Source organism: Diabrotica undecimpunctata, chromosome 9, assembly GCF_040954645.1.
Source record: "Diabrotica undecimpunctata isolate CICGRU chromosome 9, icDiaUnde3, whole genome shotgun sequence".
Taxonomy (NCBI): domain Eukaryota; kingdom Metazoa; phylum Arthropoda; class Insecta; order Coleoptera; family Chrysomelidae; genus Diabrotica; species Diabrotica undecimpunctata.
Genome location: NC_092811.1, coordinates 16492519 through 16517370, shown reverse-complemented (window position 1 = coordinate 16517370; position 24852 = coordinate 16492519). Strand labels below are relative to the sequence as shown.

At 33.5% G+C, this 24852-nt stretch overlaps 1 protein-coding gene across 1 annotated transcript; it reads right to left on the bottom strand.

Annotated features, from left to right (window-relative positions):
* Positions 1–11034: 11034 nt before the first annotated feature.
* LOC140449604 (uncharacterized) lies at positions 11035–17713 on the bottom strand. The gene is made up of 2 exons (XM_072542825.1): positions 17403–17713; positions 11035–12362 (listed from the first exon to the last, which is right to left on the bottom strand). The coding sequence occupies exons 1-2, from the start codon at positions 17670–17672 to the stop codon at positions 11166–11168; spliced, it is 1467 nt and encodes a 488-aa protein (XP_072398926.1). The 5' UTR covers positions 17673–17713; the 3' UTR covers positions 11035–11165.
* Between the last annotated feature and the right edge of the window lie 7139 nt (positions 17714–24852).

Genomic DNA, 24852 nt, shown 5'->3' with positions numbered 1-24852 from the left:
AGGCGCCTGGACGAACCCAGCATTTTAAAAATTTGGATATTGCCCTGTTCGAATTTATAATTTGGACCTATTTCTATTATCACTGTTGTTTTTCCTTTTTTCGTCCCACCTGATTTTTGGCATTACCTTGAATTGATTTTTTGGCCATCTACTGCACTAAAATTCGTTAAAAAAACCGTTTAGTTAGAATTCACAAATTCAGGCAGTTCTGTGATTCCCAGTGCTAATTCGGATGAACGACTTTTATGCCATACCCTGAAGATCCATCACCTACGGCTTAACTTGTACAGACCAAATAAAAATAAATTCGAATCATCAGATTGTCAATATCTAGAAGCATAGTCACACTAAATAGGGTTAATGTTTAGCCTTATTACTGCTACTTTCCACTGCCAGAGTAATGAAGTCCGAGGGGAAAGAAATTAGTTCGCCAAATAATTCCTAATAGTGATCTGTGAAAAGTATCTACTGTGCGAGCTAATAGATGGACCTCTGTTTCGTTGGTAGGATTTTCTTGAGGCATGTATTCCATTTTTTCCCTTTTCCGCACGAAATTGTAAAGGATACAATCAGATTTTATTACGTTATTAACTGTTGCTGTTCACGGCATCGTATGTATCCATTCAATACTGCAAACTTTTTTGCTGCCATTCCATTCCCAATACACATTTTATTGTTTTCGCCTTCGGCTTAATTTTTGGTTAAATATTTTCTTCATATTATTGAGGTTTCGTTTAAAAAGGGGCCTTATTAAATTATGTGATAATGGGAACGCTTCATCTATCATAAACTAATAAGGAAACGCAGTAGTTTTTATCATAAGGCAATAGTGAAGCTGGGGGGATACTCAAATCCACATGAGCGATCTAAGAGTTCATTGCACAGGTTTAGTAAGTGTCCCCAATCGCTGTTACGGCCAGCGAATCCTGGTTCAATTATGGTGAAAAGGCCATCTGCATTGCAGCAAGCCATTAGTACGGTTGAATGGAAGTGTTTGATAGTCCTTCTATATTTTGGCCATTACGGCGACATTTGCTAGATCACATTTACGTTTTATTTTTTCCTGTAGTGACCCTGTGTTTGTAATCAATGATTAAAGATATAAATATGAGCTCATAACCTCAAATCGGTCAACCGTAGTTTTGTGTGGATGACTGTTATGTACTTAGTTTATCAACTGTCATGGCCTTTGTCTTTGATATGTTTAACTTCAGACCAAACGTTTGACTTTCGTTTTTAACCAGTCGTATGAGATCAATTATCTCTTCTTGACTATTTACAGGAAGGGCTGTATCATCTGCAAAATGTAGGTTGTTTATTTTTCGCCCATCTATTGAGAGTACTTATGTCTACTATATAAAGCAGTCCTCGTAAAAAGACCACAGTAATCCCTCGTTATCCGCGGACTCATTAACCGCGGTTTCACTTATCCGAGGGTGCGATATCTGTTGACTCTTTAATGAGAACATAATATTATTTTCAACAAGAGAAATCATAATATTTCCTACCTGGCGAAACTAAATTCAAATCTTTACCACTGTGCTTTCTACAACTTGCAAAGCAGACATATTGATGAATTAGTCGGCAAGGGAATCTAAAATATGCATTCCACACGCCGCGCCGTTCATCATGGTCAAAATTCGTAGTGAATTCAGTTTCTGGTACTCTAGAGTAAAGAAATAAAACATAGTGACGAATTCAGTGTTTTCTAGATTTTTAATTCGATGCACGGCAGCGGCAAGCCGCTTATACGTATTTTAACCTCTTTAGGTCTCATCAGAGCGGCATTTGCTGCTGATCTGAACCGAAACAAAATCTATCCCGTCGTAGGACAATAATTATCGAAATTATTATTTACACACGTAACAACGTCATCTAATAACAACAAGAGAAATCAAAGGATTTCCTACCTGACGAAACTGAATTCAAATCTTTACCACTGCTTTGCAAGTTGTAGAAAGCACAGTGTGCCAAAACATAATAATATGTGCTCTATCTCATAGGTTATACATTTATGGTATATAAAATTGCATCAGTGTATACTACATTTTCGGACAGAGAGAATATATTTTTTTGCATATAATAAGTTTTTAATGGTTATTTTTAAACTTTATTTATTTTCCATTCAAAATTCGAAACATTTTAAATTTGCCGCCAAAAATTCAGGAACATACTTTTTTAATTTTTCGCCTAAAATTTAGAACCTACATTATAAATTTACCGCCAAATGTTTTAGTTCTGATTCCACTTGTATTTGGCGCTAGAAACTCTCTCCGCACTTTTTCTATGGCTCTTACCTTACTTATTAGGGGACTGTGTACTTTGGACATTACGTTTTGGACTCCACTTTGTCATGAATTGCAGATTTTCCTAGTCCTGTGCGATTACTACTTAAACTTTCGCGAAATAAAACGTATGTAGGAATATGGTATACCAATTCCAGAGCATGATCTCCTCCTTTTCCTAAGTGCCTTATTTAGATAGATTTTAAAGAGCGTTGGAGACAGACTGCATCCTTACTTTAATCCCATATTTACCCTAAAATTCTCGGCGAACTGAACGTTAATCTTTATTTTTGATCGAGGATCATTGTAAAATCGTTGTATTACTTTCATAAGTGTAATGTTAACAGATAAGCCTTTCAGTACCTGCCATAGTCTACATAAAGATATTGTGTCATAAGCTATCGTCAAGTCAATAAAAATGTTTTTCTTGTGATAAGTTTGAGATACCCTGTAGGGAGGAGGAGGAACAAAACAGGGGTGTATCATCAAGACCATGTTGTAGTCTCATATTTTGTGAACATTTTGTTTACGCAGGTTAATAATAATAACACTATAATTATATTTAATTAAAAAAGAAATAAGTTTTATTGTTTTACAAGTATAAGTGTAAGGTGTACAGAGACCAGTGACAAGTGACAAGTAAGTCATCAAATATCAATTAAAATAAAACGTGTTGCCAACATACATAAAATAATTATTATTATAGTGAATTGTATAGCAACACCCCCTCTCAATTCTATAAAAGTATAAATGAATTAGGTACAAACTGCAAACAAAATTACAATAAACTAATAACCTGTATATGTAATTAAACATTAGCTCTAGAAACATTCAAACAATTTCTCAATAGTGCAAATTGAGTAACAGACAATGCCTTGGTTATATCAGCTAACTGTTTGTAGTAACATACTCAATAACAAAATTTCCTTTATCATATTTTTTATGAAATTATGATTTACATCAATATGTTTTGAGCATTTGGTCTCATAAGTTTGAGCCATTTTTATGCAACCTTGGTTGTCCTCAAAAATTTTAATAGGATATTTACAATTAAACATTTCTTTTAAAAGTCGACCTAAAAAACCTCAGTCATACACGCAGACAGAGCCAAATATTTGGCTTCACTGCTACTAGGAGCAACTATAGATTGCTTTTTAGATTACCAATTTACAACTTTTTTATTATAACGAATATCATATTCAGAAATAATATTTTTGTCATTGGCATCACTTGCAAAATCTGAGTCAGCATATGCATGATCAGAAACTTGATCATTTTTAGTAAATTTATTGTATATTAATCCCAACTCATTAGTACAGCTCAAATAACGAATTACGTTTTTAAGATGATTCCTATGATTTCTATTAAAATTTATTTTAAATCTTCCACAAAATGAAACTGTAAAACACAAATCTGATCTAATACCAAGGCATCAAATACATCAAACCAACAAGTACCTCCTTATAAGACAGTTTAAAATGAGTTTGCGCTTCTTTTTCCATTTTACATTCTTAAAATGATGGGGTATGGAATCTGGACCTTTGGGTATGGAATCATACATGCCCATTAACTCGGCTCACGGAGCACAGAGTCATCTTCTCTGTCGCTCACGTGGGTAACTCCAACCTGGCGCGTCCAAGCCGCGGGGGTGGACATCTATCACTTCAGTAGGCCGGAGTGAATAGATGACTAAGTTCAGGTTGGGACCCAGATCTGTGGGGTATAACACGGACCCCTGCCTAGGGATACAGGTGAAGACCACAACGGTAGGCACGGCAGAGAAGAAGATCTTCGGTATGGCGTGGATGGCGGAAGTGGCACCCCTGGATTTTAGGGATTGTATAAAATCAATAGTAGCGGCTGATCCAGAGTGGACGGCTACGAACAGCGTCTGACCCAGAGTGGGCGGCTGAATACTAGGTCCTCCAAAAGGGGGTTCTGGCGTCAGGCGTTAGCAACCTGGCACATAGAAAAAACCTCAAGGGCTGAAAAACAAAGGGCAAAATGAAAAAAACAAAGATTAATCCCCGGGTGGTAACCCACACCTCTGAAGGAGGGAGCCCCATCGGATACGGGGGGGGGGCAGTTTTGCTTTAAGTGAAAGAAGCCCAGCTTCAAAACTCAACCAAACAACAACAAAAAGAAAGAAAAGCCAGAGAAAACTCGCACTCGGCACATGGAACGTACAAGGATGGCGAACAAAAGACAAAGAGGTAATAGCGGAATTCGAAAGAATGAAACTAGATATAATGATAATGACTGAGACGAAAAAGAAAGGAAACGGTACCGAAAAAATGGGAGAAGTCATTCACTGTTGGAGCGGAATAGATAAGAAAGAAAGGGCAAAAGCAGGAATTGCAATTATACTGAAAAAGAAATGGGAACACGCAATCGAAAACTGGGAACCAATAAACGAAAGAATTGCCAAGCTTAACTTAAAAGTATACGGAAGACAAATTATCTTACTAGCAGTATACGGTCCAACAGAAGACAACTCAATTGCAGAAAAAGAACAATTCATAGAACAACTGCAAGAAGAAATCGAAAAGAGAAAGAAGAACCAAGAAATAATTATCGCCGGTGACCTAAATGGAAGAACAGGAAGAAAAGAAAACGACAGAACAGTTGGTAGATTTGGAGAAGATATAATGAACGATAACGGGGAGAGATTGATTGAGCTATGCGAAATAAACAACTTAAAGATCACAAACGGCTTCTACAAACATAAAGACATACACAAATACACTTGGACACAAGAAACAAGAAAATTGAGGTCTATTATTGATTATGTTATAGTAAACCACGAAAGCTCGATAAAAATAAAAGACGTGAGAGTAAAGCGAGGCGCAGAATGCGGCACAGATCACAAACTAGTAATCGCTTGGATGGAATTCCCCTTCATATGGACCCAACAGAAACCGACCCAGGGAGAGTCTGACCAAGTTACGGCTCCGGCTACACCTGTCAATACGTGCTCAACACAAGAAAAGAAATTCAAAATCAATTTATTAGAAGAAGACTCAATAAAAGACCTATATAAGCGAAGATTGGACCAAAAGCTAGAAGAGTTTCGGTATGAATCATTAGAACAAACATACGAACACATAAAAACCTGCATGAAGACAGCAGCCCTAGAAGCTCTTGGAGAAGCGGACCAAAAATACACCCACCAAACTACGAAATTAACCGAAGACACGCTAACATGCATAAAAGAGAAAAAAGAACTTCATATAAAATACCTGAACACAAAAAACTATGAGGACTTGGAACTATACAGAAAAAAAAAATAAAGAAGTGAAAAGAAAAGTAGCAAATGAAAAAAATTAAAGATGGGAAAAAACATGCACAGAGATAGAACAGCACATAGGAGGAACGAGAAATTCAGAGTCATGGCGCATCTTAAAGTCGCTCCAAAGAAATAAGACAGAGAAAATCAAGATCGGTCAAATCAAAGAAAACGAATGGCAAGAATACTATAAAAAATTGCTAACCGAAGACCGCCCCGAATTCAAACAATCAGAAATAGACGGAATAGAAATCTACACACATGACGAAATCGAATTAAGCCTAGCTGAGGTAAAAAGAACGATCAAAACTCTAAAGAACAAAAAAGCAGAAGGTCCCGGCGGAATACCAAATGAATTGATAAAAAACGGATCGGAAAAGTTATTCCGTATGATACATAAAATGTTTGAGAGAGCACTGAATGGAGAAGACTTACCGGCAGAATGGACCCAAGCATATATGACATCGATATACAAGAAAGGAAATAGAAAAAACTGCGAAAACTATCGGGGAATCAGCATTATATCGTCTATAGGCAGACTGTATGGAAAGACCATAAAGGAAAAATTAGAAATATATGTACAAGATAAAATCGGAGAAGACCAGGCAGGTTTCACAGCGGGGAAAGCATGCTTAGATCACATTTACACGGTCGAACAACTAATAGAAAAAAGAATGGCCAAAAATAGATCCGTCCATCTGGCTTTTGTTGATCTTAAGAAGGCATATGACTCAATACCTAGAACCAAGTTATGGGAAGCAATGGAAAACATCGAAGTTCCACGAAGATTAATAAACGCGGTAAAAGCACTCTACAAGAATAACGAAGTAGCTATCAAAACGGGCAATAGCATATGCAGTCCATTTAAGACGACAAAGGGACTACTACAGGGTTGCTCCACATCCCCCACCCTGTTCAAAATATTCCTGGAAAAAACCCTGAAACCATGGAAAAGAAAGTGCGAAGGAATAGGTATACCAGTAAGGAACGAATATCTATATACGCTAAGTTTTGCCGACGACCAAATAGTGATCGCACAAGACGAGGATGACCTCAGTTTTATGATGAGAAAACTGGAGCAGGAATATACAAAGAATGGGATGGAAATAAACCTAAAGAAAACTGAATACCTAACAACGGAGAATACAGAAATAAAACAGCTGGAAATAGACGAAGGTAAACAAATCAAAGGAACAGACAAGTATAAGTATTTAGGTTTCATAATATCAAACAAAGGAACAACGGAGGAAGATATTAAAAATAGACTAGGACAAACAAGAGACTGCATACGAAAATTGAACCCGGTACTATGGGATAAGAACATCAGCATGAAAACAAAGAAAAAAATATATAATACCATGACAAGAAGTATCCTCACTTATGGGTGTGAAAATTGGACAATAAATAAGAAAACCAAAAACAAAATAAGAGCAACAGAGATGGAATTTCTAAGGAGAAGCTGCAGAGTAACAAGAAGAGATAGGATAAATAACATGGAGATTAAGAGGAGAATGGGCATGAACTCCGACATAATAGACTACATCGAACAGAAGAGGTTAACCTGGTACGGACATGTCAGAAGAGCAGACCAAAATCGGTGGATAAATAGAATAACAGAGTGGAGCCCGATAGGAAGAAGACAGAGAGGCAGACCCCGAAGATCTTTCAGAGATGAGGTGGACGAAGCAATGAGTAGAAGAAACCTACAGGAAGGGGACTGGCTAAACAGGAAAAATTGGAGAAAACGGTTAAGTGAAGGAATACAGTGAAAACTGTGGAAATCCTTGTATATATATATATATATATATATATATATATATATATATATATAAAATGATGTCAATTCAGTTCACAAAATACTCCTTTCTTTTATATACCACCTTCTATTTCCTTTTTATCACACAGGCTTCCCCGTCCTTTTTAATGTCACTCTGAATTCTCCCTAATTTAGAAGAATATTACATAGTAGAAGTTATTGATTTATTGGGCGTGTAGGAACTCATCACTTTATAGCCCCCCTAAAATTATAAGACCCTCCGAAATATAGTAAACTGATCACCGGCATTCCTTGGAAATAGGTAAACTCATCACCGCACCTAGGTAAACTCATCACCAGCATTTTTGCTCCAAGGCGCTCCAACCTGCGCTAAATCCTGCCTGTTCCTCAGCCTCAAAGTCTTTATATTCGCTTTCTATTCTGTTTTTAATTACTTTTCCGTATATTCTACTGATCAAGTTTGTCACGGCAATGAATCTGTAATTGTCACAATGTGACACACACACACTATATTTAGGTAATTTCGGAAGAAGATATTTTTTAAACCATGATTTAAAAATTGAACTTTCCATATACTCATGGTAATCTAGAGACGCGTCTTTAATTTTTTTTGCAGATATTAATAATAAATCGTCGATCCATCCATTTTCTCCACTGCAGTGTAAAATTATAATTATTTGTCCTTTATTGGCAGTATTATATTAGAACACTTTTTGTTATTATTCGTCTAACTGACAGTATCATGAGTATCATACCACGTCTCATCTGAATAAACAATATTTCGTTTCATTTTTCGATGTCTGATATAATTATTTCTTAAAGAAATTATTCTAGTACTTTCCATTAGCGCCTGGCGCTTGTCTAAAGTTTTGTACTTAAAATTATTGGCTTTAAGAAATAATCGAAGTGTTGTTGCTGAACATGAAAGAATGTCCTTTCGACCCAATTCACTTCGAAGGCTTTCAATAGTTGGAAAAATATTAGCGGCATACATTATTTTCTTATCTTGTTCTGGTTATAAGTTCAATTAAGTGCGGGTCGATTTGTCTGAATTTGCCACAATCCTTTCTCCTCTGTCTAGAAAAAGATGTTTCTCCTATAATCTTGTAGCAGGTTTATTTGGTCACTCTGTTTAAAAAACATGTTTTGTAACCTCGGAAACCTTTTTTGGATGGTACTAGAAAGATCACCAATGGAGACACTGCGGACGGCAGCCAGATGGTTGGAGGAGAGCGAGTCATGGGTTCGAAACTAGCTTTTGGAACCAGAAATGGGTCGAACGGACGAAATAAGTAAAGATAGGATAAGAGATATTGAAAAAGATTCAGAAATAAACAAAAAGATAGATGGATAAAATTACCAAAGATAAGGTAAGATAGGGAACAGGGCGCCACTTAATTTTTTGGGGTTTAAAGAGAAAATTACGAAACCTTAAAAAAGAAAAGAAATAAAGAAAGATATTTCGGTTCTGAGACCAAATATGAGGAAAGATCTCAACAGTTAGTTATTCAATAAATTTGGTCAACACTCTACATAAACAAATAATAAATATATAAGCTGGACTCCGTCCATCTAATTGCCTACGAAACTTAATCGGCCTGATCTTTCTACTGGTCAAAGGTATAGTAATATTTAAAGGTAAAAAGCAAATATTCAGTTATGGTTATATCAGGAAACCTTGTTAGGTGTCGACAAATAAAATTCATTCATAAAACAAAAACAATATATTCAACGACAAAATGATATCGGTAGCTGAATATGCACACAAGATAAAAATACACCATCAACTATGAAATGGGGGTATACATATAAAAATAAGCAGTAATATAATTAGAAAATACCTTTACAAAGATATGTAATACAATCATGCACAAATAAAGTTTTGGCGTATCTCGAGATATTACAGCAAAAAAAATGAGTAAAAATTATAACAAACACAAAAGATAACAAAAATTAACCAAATCTAAATTTACAAAAATACAAAAAGGTTACTGAAATGAAAAAATAAAAATTTAACCAAACCGCACTTGGTTAAATCGATTAGCTATCTCGCACTAATATTTAATGATAAACTGAGACTTAAATGTTCATAATTATTACTTATTGAAATTTCTTAGTAGCTGATGGAATTTGGTTGGTAACAAAAAAATATAGAATGTTCTTTAAATTGAATGCAAAATTCAGTAGCTACTCTCAACTACAGGTGAAGACATGATGATTTCAGATAATATGATACCATACCATATTACTCGCCCAGATAAGTGGAGATGCTAAGATTATGGTAACTTACAGTAATTCCTGACGAATGCTGCATTAATTCACTGAAGTTAATACTATACTTGTATTAAACACTGAATTTTAATTAACATTAAAGGTACTTTATAACTATATTTAATCTAATATAGTATAAGATAAAAAACTCAAATAAACAAGTGTACACACACTTATAAAGAAAATGCACAGATACGGTAAGGTAGCAGATACGATAATATGAGCAAAGCGTCTCACGAGAAATAACTCTTTTCTTAACGAGTGCCCACTCAGAAGTAACTTGGTTTCTCTAAAATGTTACCAAACTACCTCAAAAAAAAAGAAGGGATATCTCCCACTCAGAAATGATGGGACAGTATCCATTTCTTAGAAGATAAAATTCTAACGACATCGGAAAGTTTGAGATAATTAACGGTAATAGTAATTGGACGTGATAAAATATAAATCTTCTAGATTGGGTCTTTACAGAAAAATTACTATACGAGCCTTCACCGAAAAGCATTAGTTCCTTTTATACTCCGGATTAAGACGGAAAGGATTAAAAACCTTTCGGATGCAAGGAAATTCCGTGCATTCAATAAAATTTTGAAGATGGTAAACCGAACATGAGCGTATCATCACGGAGGTAAAAGGAATAAAAATAATTAATATTTTAATTATATAAAAAAATATTACAGTTTCTACAATTTCCTCTGATTTATACAATTCAGAACACAGTCCTTCATAGAGATGTTTCAGTATACATTTGGCATTATCAGAGAGGTATTGAACATGTCGCTTAAGTTTTACTACACAGCTTTGTAAATCTTCCAATTTATTAGAAAGTTCCACTGGCTCTTCAGCTGCAGAATTATTATCACACTACAGACGCCATATTTTAAAAGTATCTTCGTAAAATGGTAAAAGAAGCTTAGAAAGAACACTGATGAAGCCACAACCAAATTTACTTGCAGTTCTCTTTTTGAGTTTAACTAAACGCTGTGGTAGTTATGGTTATACTAAAAATATTCTTGTTTGGCAAAATCTGAATTCACTGGTTTAAAAATAAAATATACCTACCTACCCCAGTATACACCACTGGGCGGTCAAAACGTGATTTTTCTGATGTGAACTCCTTTATGGTTTTAGTCGCTCAGGCAAATATTGTTATATTTTACACGAAGGATGCGTAAGTCTGCCGATACTAGAAAACTCATTACGATTTGTCTTAAAAGCTATATTTGATGTTCATTGGCTCTTGGTCCACGTGGACTGTTCAAAAGTTCGATGAAAACTTCAACTGGGTGACTGTCCATATTTTCAACCATAATACCAGGCACATCTGAATGTTAATATCGAGTGGACTCTTAAAACTTTGTATTATTATACATCTCAGTCATTGATAAGTTTGCAGTTAATAACTACTCCTGGTAGAGTACTTTTATTTTAATTTTTATTGCCTGCTTTTATTACAGATAAATATATTTTTACACAGTCTCACCGAAATACGAGGCGACTATACTTACACGTGAGTTCACACACTTGCGATCAGTAAATACTATTTAGTTTAATTAAATACATTAGATAATACAAAAACTTTTACAAATATTTCACAGTTTAAATCTACTAAAGAATTATTCAGAATTGCATTGTAATCATTGTTAAAAAATATAGCATATGGTTTCAATGTTGTTTCTTTTTTATCATTGTCAGTTTTCGTTACTAGTTCCGCCTGAATATTATCCGAACAAATAAAACCTCCTGAACGAGGTATAGATAAAAATACAATATACTTTTCTACAAACACATAACAGCTTAAACTATTATTTAAAGTTAGTTTAAAGGGAGACAAAAATGCCAAACAATTATGAATTTTCAAATGTTCGATCATTTTGTTAGCAGTTCCTTTTTCACAACAATTTTTTATCGGGCAACTAAATTGTCTAGCTAGTTTACAGTTTATTTTATGGGATACTCTATCCGAATGTTCAAAATCGCTACAACAATTACTGCAATTCCACATGAAAAACTTCATTTTATCAATTATTTCGTTGGAAAATCTTCTTTCAAAATAGTCACTACGCATGCTGTATGGTATATACTTGAGACTCTGATAACAATGGTAACATATACAATTATTGTGCTTGTCAATATAACAAGTATTAACTTTAAGTGTAGACACTGAAAAAAAGCAATACACTAGGCATTTGATACATTTTAGATTGACTTCTGTTTGGTCTTCCTTAATTTCATTTCCGTGTAGAAGAATTTTTATTAAAGGTTTTTTCCTTTTGGGCACAGGTTTTACTACAGAATTACTAACTTCGGGTGACGCCAAGACCTTTAGATTGCGATCAAATAATTTAAATTTAATGTGTATCAAGTTTGACATATGTGATATATCCACAACAAAAAAAACATTATTACATGATTTTGGGTTCATTACAATATCAAATTCTTTTTTTTCACTGCTTAAAGTAAATTGATGGTAAATATTTTCAGCAAGTTTATAGCTCGCCATACAAACCAAACCTAATTGTATTGTATTTTCCGACTTCCTATAGCTAATATACAGGAAAAACAAATTATCTTCTTCTTGATATATATAACCACTAGGCATTTCTAAAAGATCATTCAAGTTGAAAACAAACGCAGGACAATCCAATATTGCATTTTTATGTTTGTAATGAAAGTGTCGAAGCATCAGAAAACTCGCCATTTCTTCATAACAAATTGGACACTTGTGAAGTTTTACCAAACATGCCTAAAAACATTTACCAATTTTAATTTTAAAATCAATAAACTTTTTATAAAAATAATTGTAATTCAAATTTTCAATCAGATGGAAGCACCATATATACTAAGTGACATAGAAATCCGAACACCCAGTTTAAATGATTTTATTTCAATAAAATTTGGTGTAATTTATTTATCTTACTGAAAAAAACAAGTGATAAAGTTTTTAGCCTTATCAGTTGGAGATTCCGGTTTTTATACTTTTTGTTATTAAAGTCACTAACAATCTAAAAATGAATATTTCAGCCACAGTAAATATCCAAATTTGGCGGATTGTGGTTCTTGACATTCTTTACGATTGGTTACGATGCCTAGTGTACGGAGACCTGTACGATTTCGTCAACTTAGTGAGTTTGATAGGGGCCGTATAATGGGACTTCGGGAAGCTGGACTTTATTTTCAAAAAGTTGAAGTTAGAGTGCAAAGAAGTGTAGATACCGTGGTTAGGTATTGTCAGGCATGGCTTCAAGAAGGCCGTACGCAAAGAGCAAGGGGCACTGGACGCCGCTGTAGAACAACAGACCGTGAAGATCGCCGCCTAAGATTATTGGCCTTAGGAGACTGTTTCTCCACTACCAGCTCCACTGCAAATGAATGGTTTGCAGAACACGGAAGACCTATTGGCATGCGAAGTGTTTACCAACGAATGAGAAGTTTTGGCCTATTTTTATACCGACCACACTGGGTCCTCCCTTTAACTCCAGAACACCGCCGTAATCGTCTTCAGTGGTACAGAGAACGGTCACTCTGGAATCAGGAATGGAACAGTATTGTCTTTAGTGATGAGTCTCGATTTTGTTTAGGCATGCACGATGGTTGAGCGAGGATTAGAAGGCGACGTGGTGAAAGGAGGAATCTACAGTTTTTTGTTGAAAGACATGTTCATCACACTGTTGGAGTTATGGTTTGGGGTGCTATAGCTTATGGTTTCGGGTCACCTTTAATTTTTCATCAGAGGTAACATGAACGCGCAGCGTTATATCCAACAAGTTCCAGAACCCCACCTTTTACCCTATCTTGACACCCTGAAAATCCAACTTTCCAACAAGATAATACCCGACCACATGTTGCAAGAGTCACAATAGACTTCTTTCAATATAATGATGTCACATTGTTAGCATGGCCACCAAGATGTCTTGACTTATCCCCAATTGAGCACATGTGGGATATGATGGGTAGGAGATTGCTCAATTTGCAACGTCCTCCTCAGACTCTACAAGCACTTCGAGAGGAGTTGATGGTTGCCTGGAATGAGATACCCCAAAAGGACATTGATCACCTGATCAGAAGCATGCCTGGGCACGTTAGAGAATGCGTAACACATCGAGGTGCATTAACACATCATTAAAGGTAAAAGGGCTTTAAAGCAATGCAATCATTTTGAAATTTTAATCATTTACTTATTATGCTTTATTAAGTACTTATACAAAATTTTATTAAAATAAAATCATTTAAACTGGGTGTTCGGATTTCTATGTCACTTAGTATATTAATTAAGTTTTTATAGCCCTTAATACTGCTACGTTTTTCTGTGAGTTCAGAAAGTAAGCAAGTACACGTAGTTTAACATGTTTATTTAACTCACTACAAAAAACTCAATAATGATAACTATAATTTGTTTCAAGTTAAGAAAATAACATTGCGCTTATGGAGATCAGTGTTGCCAAAACTCTCAGGCACGTGTTGCTATTAGATGGTCGATATATGATTCATTCTCATCAGAGCCGTATTCAGCACTGTGTAGGTGTAGTTAATTAATTTCACTAATAAAAGGTAATAATACTTGTTTCTTTAATTGACAGATATAGGTATGTAACTATTGTTACGATAGATAATGACGCGTCATATGACTCACAACTGTAAATATATTTATTACTAATATCCTTCTCATTCAATTCTTCTCTAGATCATACACCAGCCGGCAGAAACCCCAGGTAATAGCCGATGGGTCCCCTGCGCTAAAAAACCTGTTTACATTCGATGGAATTCCGTTCTAGTGGAGAAAGTCATCGATCCTTCTAGATAACGGATATTTAGTATATATGGGACATTTTATGTAGAGAGAGTTCAGTTTTTGAATAACAGTTAGTTTTTTAATATCGAGTTAGTTTGAGTCCGAAAATGTAATTGTACTTACGCGGAGATAAATATAAATAAATATTGTGAAATAAATTAGTAATAAAGACTTTAATAAATTTGTAAGTGTTATAAATAGAACCTATATTAATAAATAAAAACAATAAATTAGATTAATGAGAATATTATAATATTATAGGTCTAATAAAAAAAAAAAAAAAAAAGAGGTTAGTCTTTGTATGTGGGTATATTTTATTTTATAAAAACCCTTAAAAGGGCAACATTAAAAGCACGAACGTTTTCGGAACAACTGTTCCATCATCAGGTTAAAATACCTAAAATAAGTATAAACCATTTAATTACAGCAAACGTGGTTTAAAATTTTGACTAAGGTTAAAAAAAAAAAAAGCAAAATGGTTATACTTACAGGTTACCATGCCTGAGCCACCAAAATATTTCGGTAAAAACCCTTTAAAATGTAATGTGTTACCAAAGATTGTACATGATGTAAATAATATTATATGATGTTTAATATTTTAGTTAAATTTTACTTCAGGTAACATACACCCATGCTTAAGTGAGTTCCAGTGTCCGGAGAGTAAACCTCTTCAAACGGACTTCAGCTGGTAACTGATTGATAAGAAGATACGCATGAACGGTGTCAAAAACAAAATGTCAATGTACCATGAAACAATATTAGTTAAACATAGTATTACTACAGCCAAAAGATTAAAAAACTTTGATGATGTTAAAATGATAACAGCAATCCAGGTGTTGGGATTTAAAAAATTTTTTCAATAATTATTTAATATTGGATATAAAAGATGTAAATTACTGGTGTTGTTGAAGGTCATGTTTAAGAGAATGACGTATGCATTAGGCAGCTTATGTTACTCTTTATCGTATGGAGTGTGGTCTAAAAAGTGTAATTTGTGACGAATTAGCTTAAATATATGGAAATGTCCTTTTATGTTGCTTACATCTAGGACAAGGAAAAAATAAATAGTATATATTTGTAGCTAATGTAAGACTTCGTATTTAAATGAAATAGTTTAATACTGCTCATATCGTAAAAAGGTTAATATAAGTGAGTCCAATAGATTGAGAAATGGTATTAAAAATCTTCCGGCTAAAGGAATTAAAGTTATAATATATGTGATTAAATTTAAAAAATTGAAAAGGCTGAGATCCTCAGAGACTTGGCAGGAATAAAAGTAAATGAAATGACTAAAGAATAAAGGAGAGTGGGATAAAGGAAAATAAATGAGTTAATCAACAAAATTAGAGATGAAAGAGGTCCTTCATGCTTAAAGCATCTAGCACCCTGAACTAAATATATTTTAATTATATTAAATTCGGTACATAAAAGCCTGAAATTTTATTTGTGAGTATGATGTACTAAGTTGTTGACTAAGAGAGGGGTGAGCAATGGTTGATTAAGGGTTTTGGCAAAGTGGGAGAAAGTGAATTCTGATGAATTGCTGGATTGTGTTTAAATGGTTACTGAGTTTAGAACTAATGAGTGGATGGTAGATATATGTAATGACAGAGAAGTAGCAAAAGAAAAAAGAATGGACAGGAATATGATGTAAACGTGGAGATTGTAAAATAATGAAATAGTGAGGTATAATAGATATGATGTTAACAATAGGGGGCTGAAAAAATTCTTTTGGAGGGAGTGTTGTGACAGTAGTGTAGAGAGAATGGTTGTTTTAAAAGCAACAATTGTTGAGAAGGATTAAGGTGTTGACGTTTATTTTTTTTTTACGACGGTAAAATCTAAATAGTTAAATTTTACTATTGTTTAACATTACATATTTATTAACGTTTTAGATAAGATGTAACTAAAAAGAAAACAAGTGCAACTTTGTTGACTTTTGACCTGGGTAATAATCCAATTGTTGCTAATACTTTTGCGTCAAATGAAGCAGCACCATGTTCAAGTTCAGTTCAAGATACAGATAAACATGATTCAAATAATACTTCAACTTGCTTACCACAAATACTGCAGCTAGCTCAGATGACGCTCCCGTACTAGGAAGGTCCCAACCGGTGATAAAAAAGCCTGTAAGGCTGGACTTGTAAGTATTATGTTTTTGTTTTTAATTTATTACAAGTTTAGCATTTCGTTACGAGGAGGGGAGTTGTCATATACTTGACATTTTAGTAGTTCTATGACATGAGACACTTGGACGTTGACAGATGTCATGGGACGTTACTCACTTCATTACTTACGGAGTTACGTTATGTAGGTTACCACACACATATTTTTAACAGTGAAATAAAGGAACATAAAATACATTCAACACCATTTTCATTACATTACACATACCTATACAACACCCATATTGGGGCAAATTGTGACCTATTTACATACTATAAGGTATTGCTTAAATAATGATTCGCAATTAAAAATAGTACCTCACTAAAATAATTTAATAAACCATAAAATTACGAAAAAAATGTTAAAAATTATTGTTTCCAAAGCGGCACAACTAGCTCCGGTCTACCCTAATCAAATCGGAATTAAAATAATCACGAGCCAAGCAAATGGATTTTACCCGATTATCAGTTATCTGATAACGTAAAAGAAAATATGTCAAAAAGTTTAAGTCAGAACGAAAAAGTATTTAATCTGTTGCTTCTCAAAATTCACAAAATGTTTTAAAAGAAAACAAATCGATTAAGTAACCGTTGATTGTTCTCGTTATAGCCGTATTTTATAAATATTTATCAAATTATCTTTTAAAATAATATTTATTTGACTAAAAAACGATATTTAAGGATGTATAGACGATTTAAGTATAAACTCTCATCCACCTATATAATTATTACGATGACAAAACCCTATCGAATTATACTGTTTTGTTTGGAAAGAAAAAGAACTAGAAAAAGACGCAATACTTCCTCTTGAAATTTATATAAATCTTACCTGTTCATGATCCAACACCTGAGAATATTTTAACAATTCTCGACAACCATCAAATCTGTTAACACATTTAAATAAAATGTTTTCAGCAATTGCTCCATATAGTGATTCTACCCCTTCTGATTTATGAGTTGATTGTTCCATATTATCAACACATCTTCCACACTGTATAAGCCTGTTTGGATAAACTTTTACGGGTTTCACCGATAAATATTTGTGACAAAAACTGCAAAGTAAAGTTTCTAATATATTGTCTGGAATTATAAACAACATTTTAGTACTTATGGTAGAGTTTATGAAACAAAAAGTTTTTGTACTAATAGTGAATCACAAAAAACATAAATGTATAAAATATTTATCTACTCGTAATTTATGAGATAACTAGAGATTAGATTACAACCAGTTGCTAGTTGCAACGTACGAGTTAGGTCCAGGGCCTACGACGTAACTATTTTAAAACAACGGTTATAAAAACTAATTTCAACTGTGTAATAATGTTTAATACAGACTGTTGTACATCTTTATTATTATCACTTTCAGTAATACAGTGTCATCCTAACCCAATCTAAACTAAAGTACTTAACCTCTATTTATGCCAGGACTTTACATTCATGAGCTATTAAGTCTCATGACTTCTTTTCCTTCCAATAAAACATAGAAATTACAACAATGAACTAAGAATAAAAACATTCTTAAATAAAAACTAATAACAATACTGATTGCAAAACTAGTACGTCTCAAAATCATTATAACTATCTAGATGGGGGTTTAATTAATCTCTTACTTCTGGTACGAAACTGATTCGGTATTTCACTCTCACAGGCCATTGATGTTGAAGGTCTGTTATTATGAATTGTGATCAAAATCATCTGCTAGGTTAATATGATGTTTAGACATAATATTAGATGGTCTCAAGTGATAGCTATTTCTTCTTACAAGTGTCCCATTTTCTTTCTCAACAACATATGATCTTGGCTCTTATAAACCTCGCGTGTAAAACCTCTTGTAAACCAGCAGGTTTCCATTGCTCATATTCTCTTATAACCACATTATCCCCCTATACTTAAATCTTCTTTTGTAGCTGTATTTCTATCATAGTAGTGCTTGTATAACTTTCTTTTAATATTCAATTTATTCTTTATTCTTTTGATTTTTTAGGTCTACCTGTTCTGGTAAATATTTTTCATGTAAAACTGGAAGTTTGCCTCTTAGTCTACGACTATTTAAGAGTTGTGCTGGGAATTTGTCTGATCCTAATACTGGTGTGTTCCTATAATCTAATAATGCTAACTAAAAATCTTCACACTTCCTGAAAATATTTTTAGCTACAGCTTGTCAAATTTAAGGTGATACTTGAAAAATTTGTCCACTTGCGTAGAAAATTAAGTGAGAACGCATTCGGAGGAAAAGAGATACATAATGCGCTCGGTCTCTTCGCCTCATTGGTACACTCCATACTACAAGTTTACAGAGAGTGACCTTATTTATTAATGGAACTTCTATGATATGTCTATATTGTATGTTATTTTGACGTTTTGACGTTGAAGCGGCAGTTTTTTCGAACACTTCTATAAATGTCTCGTTCTGTAATTTTATAAGAGGAATATTGGCAGAGATGAAAGCTTTACATTTGCGTTGCAGTAGTTAATCTTATACCTGGAACATACCGACGAAACATGAGGTTAAATCTTTGTAAATGGGTATATTTAAAAAACCCTTTAAAGGGCTACATTAAAAACACGAACGTTTTCGGAACAAAAGTTCCATCATCAGGTTAAAAATACAGGTTACCATGCCTGAGCCACCAAAATATTAGGGTAAAAACCCTTTAAAATATATAAAGTTACCAAAGATTGTACATAATATTATTATTATTATTTGATGTTTAATATTTTAATTAAATTTTACTTCAGGTAACACACACCCATGCTTTAAGTGAGTTCCAGCATCCGGAGATTAGTTACCTGAAGTAAAATTTAATTAAAATATTAAACATCAAATAATAATAATAACATTATGTACAATCTTTGGTAACTTTATATATTTTAAGGGGTTTTTACCCTAATATTTTGGTGGCTCAGGCATGGTAACCTGTATTTTATTTTTAACCTGATGATGGAACTGTTGTTCCGAAAACGTGCGTGTTTTTGATGTAGCCCTTTTAAGGGTTTTTTAAATATACCCATTTACAAAGATTTAACCTCTTTTTTGTGATACGTGGTATACAGCCAGCTGCAGGAATTATTTTCCTTGTGAATTATTACTTAATTTTTATACTAGAGTTGTCGTAATATTTTATATTATAGTCTTATTTTAAGTTTTATTTCTGGGTTTGTGAATTTTTATTAGATTATATAATTCTGCTTTTATCATTTCGTTTAAAAAGGAAATGTTCTTTTGTCTTAACCATTCCTTCATTTCGTCTTTTCTAGACCGTATAGTGGGACATTTTTGCACTTGGACATTGTGATATGATGCATTGTCTATAACCAATACACTAGGGGCTGGTATATTAGGAATAAGTTTTTCATGAATCCATGTTTTAAAATTATTATAGTTCATTTCGCTATGATAATCTCCAGACTTCGTACCAGATTTAAATGTCAAACATATATATGTTCTTCTTTTATATTTTTCATTTCACGAGAGATCCATTTTATAGTGGCTATACTTACTCCCGTTGCTAAGGAAGCACGCTCTTGAACTTTTTTAAAATCTTTAACATGCGGATTTTGCATCGCTTTTCTCTGCATAAAAATAATTACATTTGCTATTACCCCCCTCGTTTGTCCAGACAAGACTTTGCCTTCTAATTTTGAATGAAAATCCATGTTTATAATTTAAAATACTTAACAATAATTATTTAAAAAGTCAAATCTATTGTAATACGATATTTCTTCAACACACAGTAACTTTAAACATAAGTCAAATAAAAAAAACTTTGTCGCAGACTATACAAGTACCTTGCACTTCTAAGGGCCAAGAAATAATAAGGACGAATTGTGTTGTGGTCGAATGCGCATCGTGGGTGGAGCCTAATTTCAAATCGGTCAAATATCACGTTAAATTTGACAAGCAATATCTGGACGGCTCGTTCTGCCTGCCCATTTGCTCTAGGATATCTAGGGCTAGATGTCATAAATTTAAAGTTCCATTCCTTAGAGAATTCTCGACATTCCTTAGAGCCAAAAGGCATATTATCAGATACGACTTCCAAAGGAGTCCCATGAGTTGCAAATATAGTTTTAAACAAATTTATTATTGACTGGGATTTTTGGACTGCAACGGAACCATTTCAATCCACTTTGTGAGATAATCCATTACAATTAAATAAGATTCTCCTCCAAATTCACAAATATCAGCCGCTAGCATTTGAAATGGCAGTTCTGGAATTTCTCTTAGTATTAACGGCTCTTTAACATTATTTCTCTAATATTGCTTACAATCAACACAATTTATAACCAAATCCACTATGTCCTTATTCATATTTGGCCAGAACAATACCTGTCTCGTTCTTTGCTGTGTTTTTGTAACTCCAAAGTTTTTTTTCATGAAGTAACTTTAACATCCTATGTCGCAAAGAATCCGGAACTATGACTCTGTCTCTATAAAATTATTTGAAGCTTCTTTAGTTTCAGCTATAAATTCCTCTCTCCTGTCTTCTGTTATATTTAATATATGCACTATTTCCGTTACAAAAGCATCATCCTCTACCTTTTCCTTCAAAAAATTTCGAGACAACAAATCAGCAATCAGCATTTCCTTGCCTGGCTTATATTCTACAGTTAGTCATATTTCCATAATTTCGCCTTCATACGTTGTAGTCTAAGAGAGTCTACTTCTGCTATGCCTTTCTTCATTATCGAAATCAATGGCTTATGATCTGTGAAAACCTTAACTTCTCTACCATAAATATAATTATGAAATTTAGTAAAAGAAAATATGATTGAGTTTAGTTCCCTTTTCAATCTGGTGTCACAATCGGTTAAATATCTAGAAGCAAAAGATACAGGTTTAAGATATTGTAATAATACACATCCAACACCATTTTGACTTGAATCTGTTGAATTATTATTGGAATATTTTCATCAAAATTTTCATTAAATAATGTTTAATACGGACTGTTGTACATCTTTATTATTATTACTTTCAGTAATACAGTGTCATCCTAACCCACGGTTCGTAGACTTACTACGGTTGCCTCTTCCGCCTAACCAATGAACATTAAGCCCGAAACTGTACTCTCGTGACGTAATCCTTCCCCTTCAACCAATCAACACTGCAATCGACCTGCCCTCTACATTCAGTTTCAATCGCGAATAAATGGGTTTTGTATTCTTGTGTACTCTGGTGACGTAACTCAAGCATTCCCACCCCAGTCGGAAGAGGCAACCGTAGTAAGTCTACGAACCGTGAGCCACTCCTGCTCTGATACTAATATTTTTATTTTTCAAATATAAATGCAAGATGAAACTACAGGTAAATAAAATAAACATAAATTGTATGTACTAAATTTATTAATTCTACACCATTACATAAATCGAATGTAAAGTCTAATAAGATATAAACTAAAAATTATAGACTATACATATATAAAAAACGAACTTAAAAGTATGCAATAATTACATAGTATGTCTATTAGGTTTTTCCATATTTATGTAGAACGCTAAAAATTCAGCAGAACACTACAGGAGATAATCAGACTGGTACATATCGAGGGTTCAAAGACAGTACCTCGTTAGTGACATTTTTATTAAAATCTGCTTTATCATAATAATCTAGTTTAGGACATACAGATCCATCTATTGGCAGTTCTAAAGAACCAAATATTTCAGGACTTAGGTAGAAAACTGTAAGGGAACGTTATTCGTAAATGAGCCGTAAAAATATTTTAAAACCAGGACCTCGTATGGTGCAGTTTGTACAGTACGTCAGTGGGCATGTTTGAGTGTTGTTTTGATCGCCGTTATTTGAAGTTTAAAGGTAAAATGGAGATTTTATTATTAAACTGTATTTATTCTGTTAAATACAACATAATTTGGCTGTCTAAAGCAGTGTTTGTGTTGCTGTTGATTAATATTACTCTTATAAACTATTTTATTTATAGGTGTCACTTACGAGGTCCTGTCTTCCGTACAGTTACGAGTTACTGTACTTAAAAATCAAGTTTCGGTGGCAATTGTTGTTGTGTTGCTCAACGCTATCAGGTGTTTAAAAGTAAAACAGAGATTTTATGACAAGTTGACAGAAATAGGATGGGAGCGAAGCTGAAATTTATGAAGTGTTCGGCGAAGGGAGAATAAGTGATTTTGTCAAAGCTAGAAGATTGCAAAGGCTATATACCCTGGCCGCTTAAAACATGGAATCCAAGGTCGCATGATCACTCAATACAAGCATCGACAGGCGCTCGAAACTAGACCTTACGGGAAACTGTTTACACCGTCATTATTTGTGTCATGATACTATTACTTAAATGTTTTATGTATCATGATTTGTGTTTCACTTTCGCCGGCTGGTGAATTTTGTGAAAATGTTTAAAATTAATGTAAATCAATAACCTCTAAAAAACGGTATAAATATATTATAGCAACATTGTTAGTTCGTTTTTGTTGAGCGGTGTAAAAGTGATAACATAGGAAGAGGAATATTTAAGAGTGCGTGCCATTCACATGATTATTCCATCTTTTCAGCGGCTCAACTATAGTATATTTGAAGAATAAGCTGGAGTAAATTCTCAGAAAAAAAAACTAAATTGTTAAGCATATTTTAGTACGTGTGCTTTTCGTACAACGTTAATATTTTAGCTTATTTTACGTTGGGTTTGACTATTTAGATAGAAATTTTTCCATGTCACATGGACTATCATAAAATTTAAATATCTGCTATTGTTAGAACTGTGTAGGCTAGGGTTTTTTCAGCTGGTCATAGACGTACTTTGAAGGTATTATATTATTTGTTTCGGTTTGTTAGATATTTAAACCATTTTCAAAGCATATTATATTTATATAAATCTGTTTATTTTAGTAACGTTATTTATGGTTATTTTTGTCGTTATGATAGTGACCCATTAAATAACAAGAAATAAAGAATACATAGGTATTTAGTTAATGGTCTTTTGATAGTTTAGGTAGAAAAAGTCGATTAGCGAAAGATGGTTTCTGATAAATGTGAACGCTATCTTAAATAGTATAAATTTCGATTTTGTTTGGAAAACCAATGATTAATAAAATGGTTAATGGTCTTTAAATAGTCATTCATTAATATCAGAAAATTTTTGTTTAGTCGATTATAAGCGAGTGAAAAGATCTGACACAGTTGATTTTGCAAGAGTGAATAGTGAGTTTATAGAATATGCAATTAACGGGTGATTATACACCAGTTAAAAAATTAAAGTTGAATCATTTATCACTTAACGAAAAGAGTGTTATCCTTAACGTCTACAATTATTTTAAGCAACACAATCCTTCCAATACTGTTGATAGTATAGTTGAAATTTCGTCTAAAGTAATTAAAATTAACTGTATATAACATTTTGAAAGAGGAAAAATCAGCTGGTATAACGCCACCCAAACCGAGACCAGGAAGACCAAAATTGTCGAAAGTGAATGTGGATGAATGTTTCAAAAATGCAATTCGTAGAATGGTCCACTCATTTTTTTTTAACAAACAAATACCAACTTTAGATAAAGTTTTACAAGCCATTACCGACGATCTCGATTTACCCATAATAAGTAGAGACAAACTTTGGAAAGTTTTGCATGAGTTAAACTTTAAGTATGAAAAAGTGGGCAGACAGTCAATGCTTATCGATTCCGAAGAAATTGTGTGTTGGAGACGAGACTACCTCAGAAAAATAAAAAAAATGAGGACAGAAAATAAGAACATTTATTATTTAGATGAAACCTGGGTTAATGAAGGGCATACTGTAGGGAGAGTTTGGAAAGACAAAACTATAAAAACATGTCGACAAGCATTTCTGGAAGGATATTCACCTGGTTTCAAGGAACCAACAGGTAAAGGTCCACGAATAATTGTTACCCATATAGGTAGTATGAATGGATTTCTTAAGGAGGGTTTACTTTTGTTTGAATCAAAAAAGAAATGTGATTATCACGAAGAGATGAACGGAGACGTGTTTGAAGAATATTTCGAACAGATGATTGAATTCATACCTAAAAATTCAGTTATTGTGATGGACAATGCAAGTTACCACTCTAGATTAGTTGAACGTTTACCAACTACTCAATGGAGGAGATGAAATTGCAATGTGGTTAACTTCTAAGAATTTAATCTTTGACGATACAATGACAAAAGCAGAATTATTAGAGATTGCTAAAATTAATAAACAAAATTATAAAAAATATGTCATTGCGGAAATAGCCAAAGAACGAGGAATTGAAATACTTCGTCTACCACCGTATCATTGCGAGCTAAATCCGATTGAATTAGTATG